At 41.2% G+C, this 12,506-nt stretch overlaps 1 protein-coding gene across 1 annotated transcript; it reads left to right on the forward strand.

Moving 5' to 3' along the window:
- The first annotated feature begins 2,401 nt into the window (after window positions 1–2,401).
- On the forward strand, window positions 2,402–3,331 carry LOC144658835 (adenosine receptor A3-like). Its single transcript, XM_078519317.1, has one exon. It carries the CDS (start codon window positions 2,402–2,404, stop codon window positions 3,329–3,331), a length of 930 nt encoding a protein of 309 aa, XP_078375443.1.
- The last annotated feature ends 9,175 nt before the right edge of the window (window positions 3,332–12,506 follow it).

Below are 12,506 nucleotides of genomic sequence, written 5' to 3' on the forward strand. Positions count from 1 at the left end.
CCTAACTTTTATTCAGAAATGCTTCGGCACTTTGAAAATTCATTAATTTTCTGGCTCTTTTTAATTGTCCTGGCGTTTAAAATACTCTACCCGAAATAAAATTATATATTGTTTCACCAAAAGTGTGCTCCGTTTAAAAGACATTTTTAATTATTTATTTTTTTGCGTTCAAAAATTAAAAACTACATTTTGTGAAAATTAATGACAATTTTTCTTTACACTTAACAGGGGTTGACAAGCTTTATAGAGACCGGTATCATTTTAATTCAAATTACGGTTAGGAATACTAATTGCCTGTTTTCTCAAATTAACATTGCTTTTTTTCTAAATTTTTAAGTTTCTCTTAATTTAAGTTCTTATGACACAAGAATAATGGAAGAAAAGGAAATTACTTGAACTGGTTGCGACACGATTGTTAAACTTCTCAAAGCTCGCTATCAAAAGTGATCCGAAGTTCATAATATGCACGCAAACACTTTTTTGGAAGACAGCTTAGTTTAAGCGTGGTGGGCTATTTTTTTACACATAGGAAGGGATAACAAGACCAGAGCCGGCCTATCAGTTGGCGATGGTGTATGCACAATTTGACTAATTTTTAAAGAATGTGTTAATATAAATAGAAGCTTGTGGCCCCAGATTGCTTGAAAATCGTTGACATCGATCCACAATGAATGTGGGGAAGTCTTCCAAACCTATGGACAAAATATTGAAAAACTCTTAAAGAAAGAAGAACCTTAAGCTATATCTGTTATTAATGTGCAGAATTTGAGCTTTTTGAGAAAATTAAGGATTGCCAACATCAAGTGTTGGTTTTCAGCACACAGGAAGCAGTTTACTCTTTTAGAACTTTAAACTGCCTGCGTTTATATATCAAGCAGATGTTCACATATGTCTTTTATTCACACTAATTTTGGGTATAGAGAGAGCAAATACTGAATTGCGGAGTAAATTAAAAGAGGACGTGACTGTCAGCCTGAATGGAAGGAAACGAAAATTTAGTGTTAGTGATAACAAAGAAACAATAAAGCTAGAAATAGATATCTTGTGACAGTCTACACCAAAAGTGCTCGTGTAGCGTAACACCGAAGTTTCTGTGTCTCCATTTTTATTCAGAAACGACACAACCTCTTTTTATTTTCCTTGGGGTGTATTAAAAAACAAAATTCAAACTTTTTTTGCAAATTTATATAAGCAATAATTACTTGAGAAAATCCGGAGTAGTTTTCCTAATCGTGAATTTAAATTACAAAAGAGTCTGTGTCGATTAATTCGACCATCTGCTTTTTGTCTTGGCAACTGATTCTGGATAATATTCCACCTAAACTGAATGTTCCGTCTACCAGTTGTCGTTGTCAGTAACAAGGATATTTTCACCAAACGAAACGTCCGAAATGCATAGAAAATTTTAAGACGCTTTCCCTTCATTTTGTTCCTTGTTAACGAGTGTGGAAGTGTGGAATAAATGGAATAACGACCTCTTTCCTTTTTTCTCAACAGGTTGAGAAGCCTTGGGAACGGTGCTCTTTTAATTTAAATTTGCGATTAAAAATACTGCGGAGTTTTTTCATAAGTACTTTAAAATTTATAAATTTGAGAAAATTTATTGAATTTGGTATCATGTAGAAACCAAATGCTCCAAAACCAAAAGATAAAGAATAATTTGAAGTTTAAGAGTTTCTAGCAATAAAAGGACACCGAATTTTTCGTGTTACTCTACATGCAGCACATAATGTCGACTGTCACGAGATCGTTTATTTTCTCGATCATAGGATGACTTCTGATTTATTTCCTCCTTCTTCCAGAAAGAGGAAAACTAATCTTCTTTAATAGCGGCGTTTGGGCCTCGTAAACAATTGGGTTAAGTCTGGGTTCGAGCCTAGTGGCCTTATCGGCCGGCTTCAGCAGCATGAAGCGACTATAGATACATTCCATTCACGCAGTCTTTTAAGAAAATAACAGAATACACCTCAAGCTGCTCCGTTTTTCAAATGTTTGTTATCAGCATCACTATTTGTTTAACATCTTTCAGAAACTGACAGTTTACTCTGGGTTGAGGAATAAATTAATTACGGAAAATCAGTTGTTTCCAGAATTTATGAAATATCTCCTGAAATTGCCGAAGACACATGCTTCAAAACCAATGGTTCGCCTAAATTGTATCTTTGTCCTCATCAAATGAAAAAGTACAGAATGTGTAGGAGGAAAAAAAAAACAGTCTGTCTGTCAACCAACTGCTCGGTTAATTAACTTGTTTTTCCCTGAATTAATAATTCATGATTTTGACATGCTTGGCACAATAAAAAACAGTATCTTTGAAGTTGCTGGAAGCTTCGCTAATTGTTAATGAATTTTGATCAAAATATTTCAGTCTTCGGTTAAACTATACAGCTGTGGCAGAGTAATGGCGCCAGCAAACTTTACTCAGGACGAAAAGCAGAAAACATTTGAAAAACTGTTGTGCTCGGCAGGTTTAACTGCTGGAATACACGGCCATGTGACATTTCTTTCAGTCTTAAACATTTTTTTGTCCATTACTGCATTTCTTGGAAATGTTCTGATCCTAGCTGCGTTTCGCAAGGAGTCTTCACTTCATCCGCCGTCCAAGCTCATGCTTCGTAGCCTTGCAACAACTGATCTCTGTGTTGGTCTTATTTCAGAGCCTCTGTTTGTTACATATTTGATGTCTGTATTGAATGAAAATTGGAATATTTGTCGCTACTTCACACTCGCAGTTTTTACAACCACCATTATTTTGTGTGGAGTGTCGCTGTTCACACTGACTGCAATAAGCGTGGACAGACTTCTCGCCCTGTTGCTGGGACTGAGATACAGACAAGTTGTAACTTTGAATCGGACCTATGTGCTAGTTATTACCTTTTGGCTTGTGTCGATCGTATTTTCAACACTGATGCACTTTTCGAATTTCCTTATAACCATGTGGTTTATAATTATAAATAAATTACTGAGTATAGTAACCTCGATCTTCTCTTACACAAAAGTCTTCCTAACTCTCCGTCATTGGCAAATTCAAGTACAAGACCAATCTCAACAGCAGAACGAACTGAACATAGCTCGATACAGAAAGGCAGTGTCCACTGCACTGTGGTTGCAACTGACGTTAGTCGCTTGTTATTTGCCTGAAGGTATAGTGGAGACTTTGGTTGGTATCAGTGGACTATCTTCATCTGTTTACCTCGCCTGGGGTTATACAGTCACCTTAGTTTACTTAAACTCGTCATTAAACCCGATTCTTTACTGTTGGAAGATAGACGAAGTGAGACAAGCAGTGAAGGACACAATTAGACAAGTACTTTGTTATTCATCCAGTTAGCTCTTAGAGCGGTTTTCACTTGAGTGTCGAAAGAAAATTGCGTTTGCTTTGGTTTTGCATTACTACGATTAGTGATTGGCTTAAAAATCTCGCGCCACTTTCTCAGCGAATCAGAAGTAAAACCAAAACCAATCGCTACATGTATTTGCTTCGAGTTTTGATTGGTTCACTGGATTGTCCGTGTCCTTTGTGATTGGCCAGAGTAATTACTTTGGTTTTGGTTTTACGACACTCAATTGAAAACTGCTCTATCTAGACCGATTTATATCATCCCTCACAGTTAAGAAAACTACTGAAACAATAGTTAACAGTTACTCCCAAAGCCAACTGAAAGTTCTATCAGCTGGCTCTCTAACATAATATATATGAGTGTGACCTTCTCAGTTTTATACCGTTATTTCCCGTGTTTTTGTAGCAGTAAAAGTAAAATTTTGTTTTGAATTAAAATTTTATTTTGCAGGCATGTAATTTTAAATAAAGAGATGAAAAAATAGCGTTCATATCAATTCTGATATCAATTCTGATATTGTGTGCTGTCCACAAGGACAGCACACGATCGTTTTATCAAGTGAGCGAAAAGGAAACCTCTTCGTTCAAACTCACAGGCAAAACCGGCCGGAAGTTTCTTATAGTTGGCTGCAGGTGGCGAAAGTTTGGAAATCATGCTGCTATGCTTCACAAAATGCACATATAATAAACGCGGCCGACAAAAAAGCGAAGCGCGCGAGGTCTAAAAATAGAATGCCAATGAATATAACCGCCACAAGGCTAAAAAAACATTAGGGTGTTCTGAGGGAAATAGAAGGAATCTAGGCGAAGTTCTCGTTTTATGAAAGTGTTTTAGGAATAACGGCTTCATAGGAAAGTGTTTTAGGAAAATCGTCCGCAATTTCGGTTTGTTTGTCTGAGTCTTGTCTGAGTCGTGACGTCACTCGCGCGCTTCGCTATTGGCGTACGCGCTTTTTTGACTCAAGTTTACTTAAATGATAATTTGCTCGCACTGAAAACATATCGATAATACTCGATGCATGGTGAAAATTTTTATCGCCATATTAATAAATTGTGCCCTTTAAGTTCCGAAGAAACATTAAGTGTGAAAATCGACACGAACGAAAATCGTGCCGGGACGCATGTCAAAATGCCAATCACGCGCAAGACCACAGGAAGCCTAAGCTAATGGGTGCTTTCTATTTTTAAAGTCCGACCGGTGGAACCAACATAAACTCACCGTTGTAAAATAGAAAGCCATTTTCCGATTTATCCGGGCCAACCGAGTGGAAGGGTCCTTTCCATTTTGCATTCCTTACCTCCAGTTCTTCGCATCTGTGAGAAGCGACTGAACTTAAGTAAGACAACTGATCAGTTTGTCAAAATGGAACGGTAATTTTCGGTCCGACTGGTCCGACCGGTCAAAGTGGCCAACCTCCAGAGCTGGTCCCGAATATTCCCTTTCGGTCACTCCTAATCGAAACGGACCTTTCCATTTGACTTTCCACCGAAATTTCCGAGCACCCAATGATAAGCCAAGTGCCACAGCACTCTCAAAAGAGGGCAAACAAATTGACGCAGGCTTCTTTGTTTAATCTGGTTTACTAAAATGAAAATTTGCTTGCACTGAAAAAACTTAACAAGAAATACTCCGCGCATCGTGAAAATTTTTATCGCTATAATTTGTGCCTAGTTTCGAAGATACATGTAATGGTAAAATCATCGCGACGACTGACTTTATGAAGTCATTGCGTTACGCATTGCCAAACTGGTTTCATTATAGCGAGTGAACGCAAATTTTTACGGCCGTTGCTTCTCTCCGACGATATCGAATTTGCTTTACTCTTAAAAAAACTTAGATTTCCAGTACAGTTCAATGCAAACCGAGTGCCTTCTAACATTTCATTCTTGGTGGACGTCCAAAGGAATGCGCTAGAATCTGGCCACATACGAGCTGTGCATGCGTAACAGCAACCTTGAGATTGGAATTGCGGCTCCTCCAATCTTGTCCCAGGGGCCTGCGATCTTTCTGGTCTGCGCAAGGGATTGGGACCTCTGGGCTAATCCCAATCTCGAGCCCAGAGTCCATCTAGTCGGTCAGCGGTATGGGATGGACTCTGGGAAATTAAACTGGAATCGATCAGATCAATTTCAGGTCGATTTCAGGAAGAACCTTGGTCTTCCGTTTTTTATTGCGCATGCTCGTAGTTCCAAGCGGAAATAAATTTCCCAGAACGGAAGTAAATCGAGAAAGTTGAACTACAGTATTACTGGTGTTTATTGATTCAACAAAAGTAACAATAACGTCCTGCAGTTAACAAAAGAGAGAGTTAACAAAAATGCGTCTGGTGTTTTGATTTCCTTTAGTCTCTTTCTTGAGCATTCTGCTATGTTTGTTTAAAATCAAAGGTGTTGTTAGCCTTCCAGGATTTCGTCCGTAAAGACTGCGTGCGTGTTTCCGTTGTTGTTTTGCCGAGGACAGCTAAGAAATTTACATAATACACAGCGCACAGACAAGCTATTGTTCTGTTCATAAAAAAAAATTTTGTTTGGCGACTTTCGCATACTTTTGTTTGGAGACTTTTGTATATTGGAAAGGCTTCTCGCTGACAGCGCATCTTTTCAGGATAGGTTGCATGTTTTCGAGCAAACAATTTTTTCCTCGTTGAATGGCGGTGATATTAATAAAGACGTTGAAGGCCACACGCACACAGGTCAACGCTATTCAAAAGGCGTAATTAGCATTTTGGCGACTTAGCACGTGCACACGTGTGTTATAATTTTTGTACAATTCATTTTCTTCAGCAAAACAACAACGCGTTTTGTTCAAATTCTGCGTCATTAGTAATAATTTTGAATCGTGCACTGTCTGCCATATTCAGTTTTTCAACCGGAACGGAGATTTGAATGAAAACAGTAGTTCTAGCGAGATTTGTAAGTCAACTATAAAATGAGTTTTCAATCGACCTTGTCCTTGGTGACGCCGTCGTTTGTTGTTTAAAAACTCCGTTCAGAATCGACGTTTAAAGGAAGTCCTTTTTTATTCATGGTATCTTTTACGTTCAAAGAGAAGGGAAGAATTAGAACATACTTCATTTATTTAGAGCCATATCACGATTTCTTAGGTGTTTTTACAAAATTAAGCTGATACTTCTGAACAATTGACCATGGAAAACAAAAAAATGTTTTTTCAGGGTTTCCGGTTTGGTTTACTTCCGGGAAGATTTTCAGACTTCCGTGTTGATTTCTATTGTTCTGTGAGGGCCAATAGAGAAAGAGAAATACATTTCAGTTTCCCAGAGTGTGTACCGGCGACCGGTAAGTACGTAGTGTAGTCATCATATAGCGGTTTGACTAAATTCTATATAGGGGTATTAATAGAGGGGATACAGAGCCCTACGTAGCTATACACGGCTATATATAGCTATATACGGTTATAAATAGCCCTACATAGCCCTACATAGCCCTACATAGCCGTACATAGCCCTACATAACCGTACATAGCCCTACATAACCGTACATAGCCCTACATAGACGTACATAGCCCTACATAGCCCTACATAACCCTACATAGCCCTACATAGCCCTACATAGCCGTACATAGCCGTACATAGCCCTACATAACCGTACATAGCCCTACATAACCGTACATAGCCCTACATAGACGTACATAGCCCTACATAGCCCTACATAACCCTACATAGCCCTACATAGCCCTACATAGCCGTACATAGCCCTACATAGCCCTACATAGCCCTACATAGCCCTACATAGCCCTACATAGCCCTACATAGCCCTACATAGCCCTACATAACCGTACATAGCCCTACATAGCCCTACATAGCCCTACAAAGCCCTACATAGCCCTACATAGCCCTACATAACCGTACATAGCCCTACATAGCCCTATATAGCCCTACATAGCCCTACATAGCCCTACATAGCCCTACATAGCCCTACATAGCCATACATAGCCCTACATAGCCCTACATAGCCCTACATAGCCCTACATAACCGTACATAGCCCTACATAGCCCTACATAGCCCTACATAGCCCTACATAGCCCTACATAGCCCTACATAACCGTACATAGCCCTACATAGCCCTACATAGCCCTACATAGCCCTACATAGCCCTACATAGCCCTACATAGCCCTACATAGCCCTACATAGCCCTACATAGCCCTACATAGCCCTACATAACCGTACATAGCCCTACATAGCCCTACATAGCCCTACATAGCCGTACATAGCCCTACATAGCCGTACATAGCCCTACATAGCCCTACATAGCCCTATATAACCGTACATAGCCCTACATAGCCCTACATAGCCCTACATAGCCGTACATAGCCTTACATAGCCCTACATAACCGTACATAGCCCTACATAACCCTACATAGCCCTACATAGCCCTACATAGCCGTACATAGCCCTACATAGCCCTACATAGCCGTACATAGCCGTACATAGCCCTACATAGCCCTACATAACCGTACATAGCCCTACATAGCCCTACATAGCCGTACATAGCCGTACATAGCCGTACATAGCCCTACATAGCCGTACATAGCCCTACATAACCCTACATAGCCCTACATAGCCCTACATAGCCCTACATAGCCCTACATAGCCCTATATAACCGTACATAGCCCTACATAGCCCTACATAGCCCTACATAGCCCTACATAGCCCTACATAGCCCTACATAGCCGTACATAGCCCTACATAGCCGTACATAGCCCTACATAGCCGTACATAGCCGTACATAGCCCTACATAACCGTACATAGCCCTACATAGCCATACATAACCGTACATAGCCCTACATAGCCCTACATAGCCCTACATAGCCCTACATAGCCCTACATAGCCCTACATAGCCCTACATAGCCCTTCATAACGGTACATAGCCCTACATAGCCCTACATAGCCGTACATAGCCGTACATAGCCCTACATAACCGTACATAGCCCTACATAGCCCTACATAGCCCTACATAGCCCTACATAGCCCTACATACCCCTACATAGCCCTACATAGCCCTACATAGCCCTACATAACCGTACATAGCCCTACATAGCCCTACATAGCCCTACATAGCCCTACATAGCCCTACATAGCCCTACATAACCGTACATAGCCCTACATAGCCCTACATAGCCCTACATAGCCGTACATAGCCCTACATAGCCGTACATAGCCCTACATAGCCCTACATAGCCCTATATAACCGTACATAGCCCTACATAGCCCTACATAGCCCTACATAGCCGTACATAGCCCTACATAGCCCTACATAACCGTACATAGCCCTACATAACCCTACATAGCCCTACATAGCCCTACATAGCCGTACATAGCCCTACATAGCCCTACATAGCCCTACATAGCCCTACATAGCCCTACATAGCCCTACATAGCCCTACATAGCCCTACATAGCCCTACATAGCCCTACATAGCACTACATAGCCCTACATAGCCCTTAATAGCCCTACATAGCCGTACATAGCCCTACATAGCCGTACATAGCTGTACATAGCCCTACATAACCGTACATAGCCCTACATAGCCATACATAACCGTACATAGCCCTACATAGCCCTACATAGCCCTACATAGCCCTACATAGCCCTACATAGCCCTTCATAACGGTACATAGCCCTACATAGCCCTACATAGCCGTACATAGCCGTACATAGCCCTACATAACCGTACATAGCCCTACATAGCCCTACATAGCCCTACATAGCCCTACATAGCCCTACATAGCCCTACATAGCCCTACATAGCCCTACATAGCCCTACATAGCCCTACATAGCCCTACATAGCCCTACATCGCCCTACATAGCCCTACATAGCCCTACATAGCCCTACATAGCCCTACATAGCCCTATATAACCGTAAATAGCCCTACATAACCGTACATAGCCCTACATAGCCCTACATAGCCGTACATAGCCGTACATAGCCGTACATAGCCCTACATAGCCGTACATAGCCCTACATAACCCTACATAGCCCTACATAGCCCTACATAGCCCTACATAGCCCTACATAGCCCTATATAACCGTACATAGCCCTACATAGCCCTACATAGCCCTACATAGCCCTACATAGCCCTACATAGCCCTACATAGCCCTACATAGCCGTACATAGCCCTACATAGCCGTACATAGCCCTACATAGCCGTACATAGCCGTACATAGCCCTACATAACCGTACATAGCCCTACATAGCCATACATAACCGTACATAGCCCTACATAGCCCTACATAGCCCTACATAGCCCTACATAGCCCTACATAGCCCTACATAGCCCTTCATAACGGTACATAGCCCTACATAGCCCTACATAGCCGTACATAGCCGTACATAGCCCTACATAACCGTACATAGCCCTACATAGCCCTACATAGCCCTACATAGCCCTACATAGCCCTACATAGCCCTACATAACCGTACATAGCCCTACATAGCCCTACATAGCCCTACATAGCCCTACATAGCCGTACATAGCCCTACATAACCGTACATAGCCCTACATAGCCCTACATAGCCGTACATAGCCCTACATAGCCGTACATAGCCCTACATAGCCCTACATAGCCCTATATAACCGTACATAGCCCTACATAGCCCTACATAGCCCTACATAGCCGTACATAGCCCTACATAGCCCTACATAACCGTACATAGCCCTACATAACCCTACATAGCCCTACATAGCCCTACATAGCCGTACATAGCCCTACATAGCCCTACATAGCCGTACATAGCCCTACATAGCCCTACATAGCCCTATATAACCGTAAATAGCCCTACATAACCGTACATAGCCCTACATAGCCCTACATAGCCGTACATAGCCGTACATAGTCCTACATAGCCCTACATAGCCGTACATAGCCCTACATAACCCTACATAGCCCTACATAGCCCTACATAGCCGTACATAGCCCTACATAGCCCTACATAGCCCTATATAACCGTACATAGCCCTACATAGCCCTACATAGCCCTACATAGCCCTACATAGCCCTACATAGCCCTACATAGCCCTACATAGCCCTACATAGCCCTACATAGCCCTACATAGCCCTACATAGCCCTACATAGCCCTACATAGCCCTACATAGCCCTACATAGCCCTACATAGCCCTACATAGCCCTACATAGCCCTATATAACCGTACATAGCCCTACATAGCCCTACATAGCCCTACATAGCCCTACATAGCCCTACATAGCCCTACATAGCCCTACATAGCCCTACATAGCCCTACATAGCTATAAATAGCCCTACATAGCCCCACATAGCCGTACATAGCCTTACATACCCGTACATAGCCCTACATAGCCCTACATAGTCCTACATAGCAATACATAGCCGTACATAGCCCTACATAGCTATACATAGCCCTACATAGCCCTACACAGCTATACATAGCCTTACATAGCTGATGACTGGGTGGTGCATGTAACAGTCTGTCACTTGATCTCACTGAGTATCTTAGAGTGATTTTATTTAACCCGTGAAACAACATCTAACAATTAGTGCTAAATAGTTAAAACTAAACAAAAGATGGAATGAGTGTCTAATAGTATCTATTTGAGTAGTAACTATGCGAGTTTGGAAGACATAGCTTTAGGCTAAGCAGAGTATATATTGTAAACAAATTAGTCAATAACAGTCCCATGTAACTTTCAGCGAAAACAGCTCACGTTGTTTTTTAGAAAAGCAAAATAAAGGAAGTAAGCCAGTTTGAGTATTGCTGTTGACAGCCCGTTCCTCTGTAAAGACTGTGTAGTTGTACAGTGAGCAGAAAGATGTGTTGTACAATGGGAGGCTCTACATAGATTGATAACTATATTTTACATGGATAGAAGCTATACACAGCTACACAGCTACACATAGCCGTAACGATAGCAGCACTCAGCTGTACATCATGATACATGGCCATAGCGGCGAGCGAAAGATAAAGGAAAGGAACCACTGGTCATTTTTTTTTCCTCTCGCCGTTCTTTGCGTTGATTCACAACAGGCTACGCAATGTACGGCTATGTGTAGCTATGTGTAGTTGTGTACAACTACACATAGCTACACATATTGCGTAGCCTGTTAGATGCCAAGTTTTTTGGCTGGTATGGAGTGAGAAATTGAAGGAGCATTAGTGAGACCCAGAGGAGTAACTTCTAGAGGTGTCTGGGGGTATATTCCTTCCCCCCCCCCCCCAAAAAAAAAAGAAAGAAATAATATTAAAAATGTAAGTTTGCAGAGAAGCAATTTCCTTCATTATGGGCAAGCGTTTGTTGTTTTCTGCAACTCTTCCCTACTCGAATAGCGTTCATCTCTACCAAAGCACAGCTGAAAGAATAAGTTTATTTAAATTAATAAGACTTTTTCATCAAGTTGTAGTATTTAAAAAAAGCGTGATTTTTTGTCTGAATGGCGTGGTTGCGTGAGATTTGGTCAAAAAAAAGAGCGAGTCTCACGCCAACAGCGTTAGACCTGGCATCTACCTACTAATTTTAGCTATTTTTTATGAGCAAGATTTTGCGACTATTAAATTTAGCGATTTTCCGAAAACTAAAATAAAACAATTTTAATATATAGCTAAGATGGAAATATATGTTCAGTAATAGAACAAAGTCTCTTAAAATTGAACGAACATTACCACTGTCAGAAAGAACAAAGTGAATTGCAAATGTTAGAAAGTCGTCCTCGTCATATTTTCTATGATGCTGGCGTTCCCAGCTCTCTCCCAACCCTTCTTAATTGTTGCCCTACCTTCTGACGTTGTTATATAGTTGAAAAGGGCCAGTGTATTTAATTTTGTGTTCCTCCCGCGGGCGGGGGTATTAAATAAACGCTTATTAAATTAGATTGAGACAAATTTTAGCGAGTACTAAATTTAGCGATTTTGGACCAATTGGTTACCGTATTTATTCGATTTACCGCCCTGGGCGCTTATTAAATTTTTGGACCTTTAGGGTGGGCGCTTATTCGAGGTGGGCGCTTATTCGAGGCTGGGCGCTTATTAAATTTTCACCATTTTAAGCAAGTAGCACGTTTATTTTGCAAGAAAACAACAATTATAATAACTAAATGTGAAGGTGTACGAAAGCTGAAATTAAATATTCATTAAAAGTTTCAGTAAAAAAGCTAAAAAAACTCGGTTT

This window comes from Oculina patagonica, chromosome 6 (assembly GCF_052425735.1).
Source record: "Oculina patagonica isolate OP01 chromosome 6, crgOcupat, whole genome shotgun sequence".
In the NCBI taxonomy this organism is placed as follows: Eukaryota; Metazoa; Cnidaria; class Anthozoa; order Scleractinia; family Oculinidae; genus Oculina; species Oculina patagonica.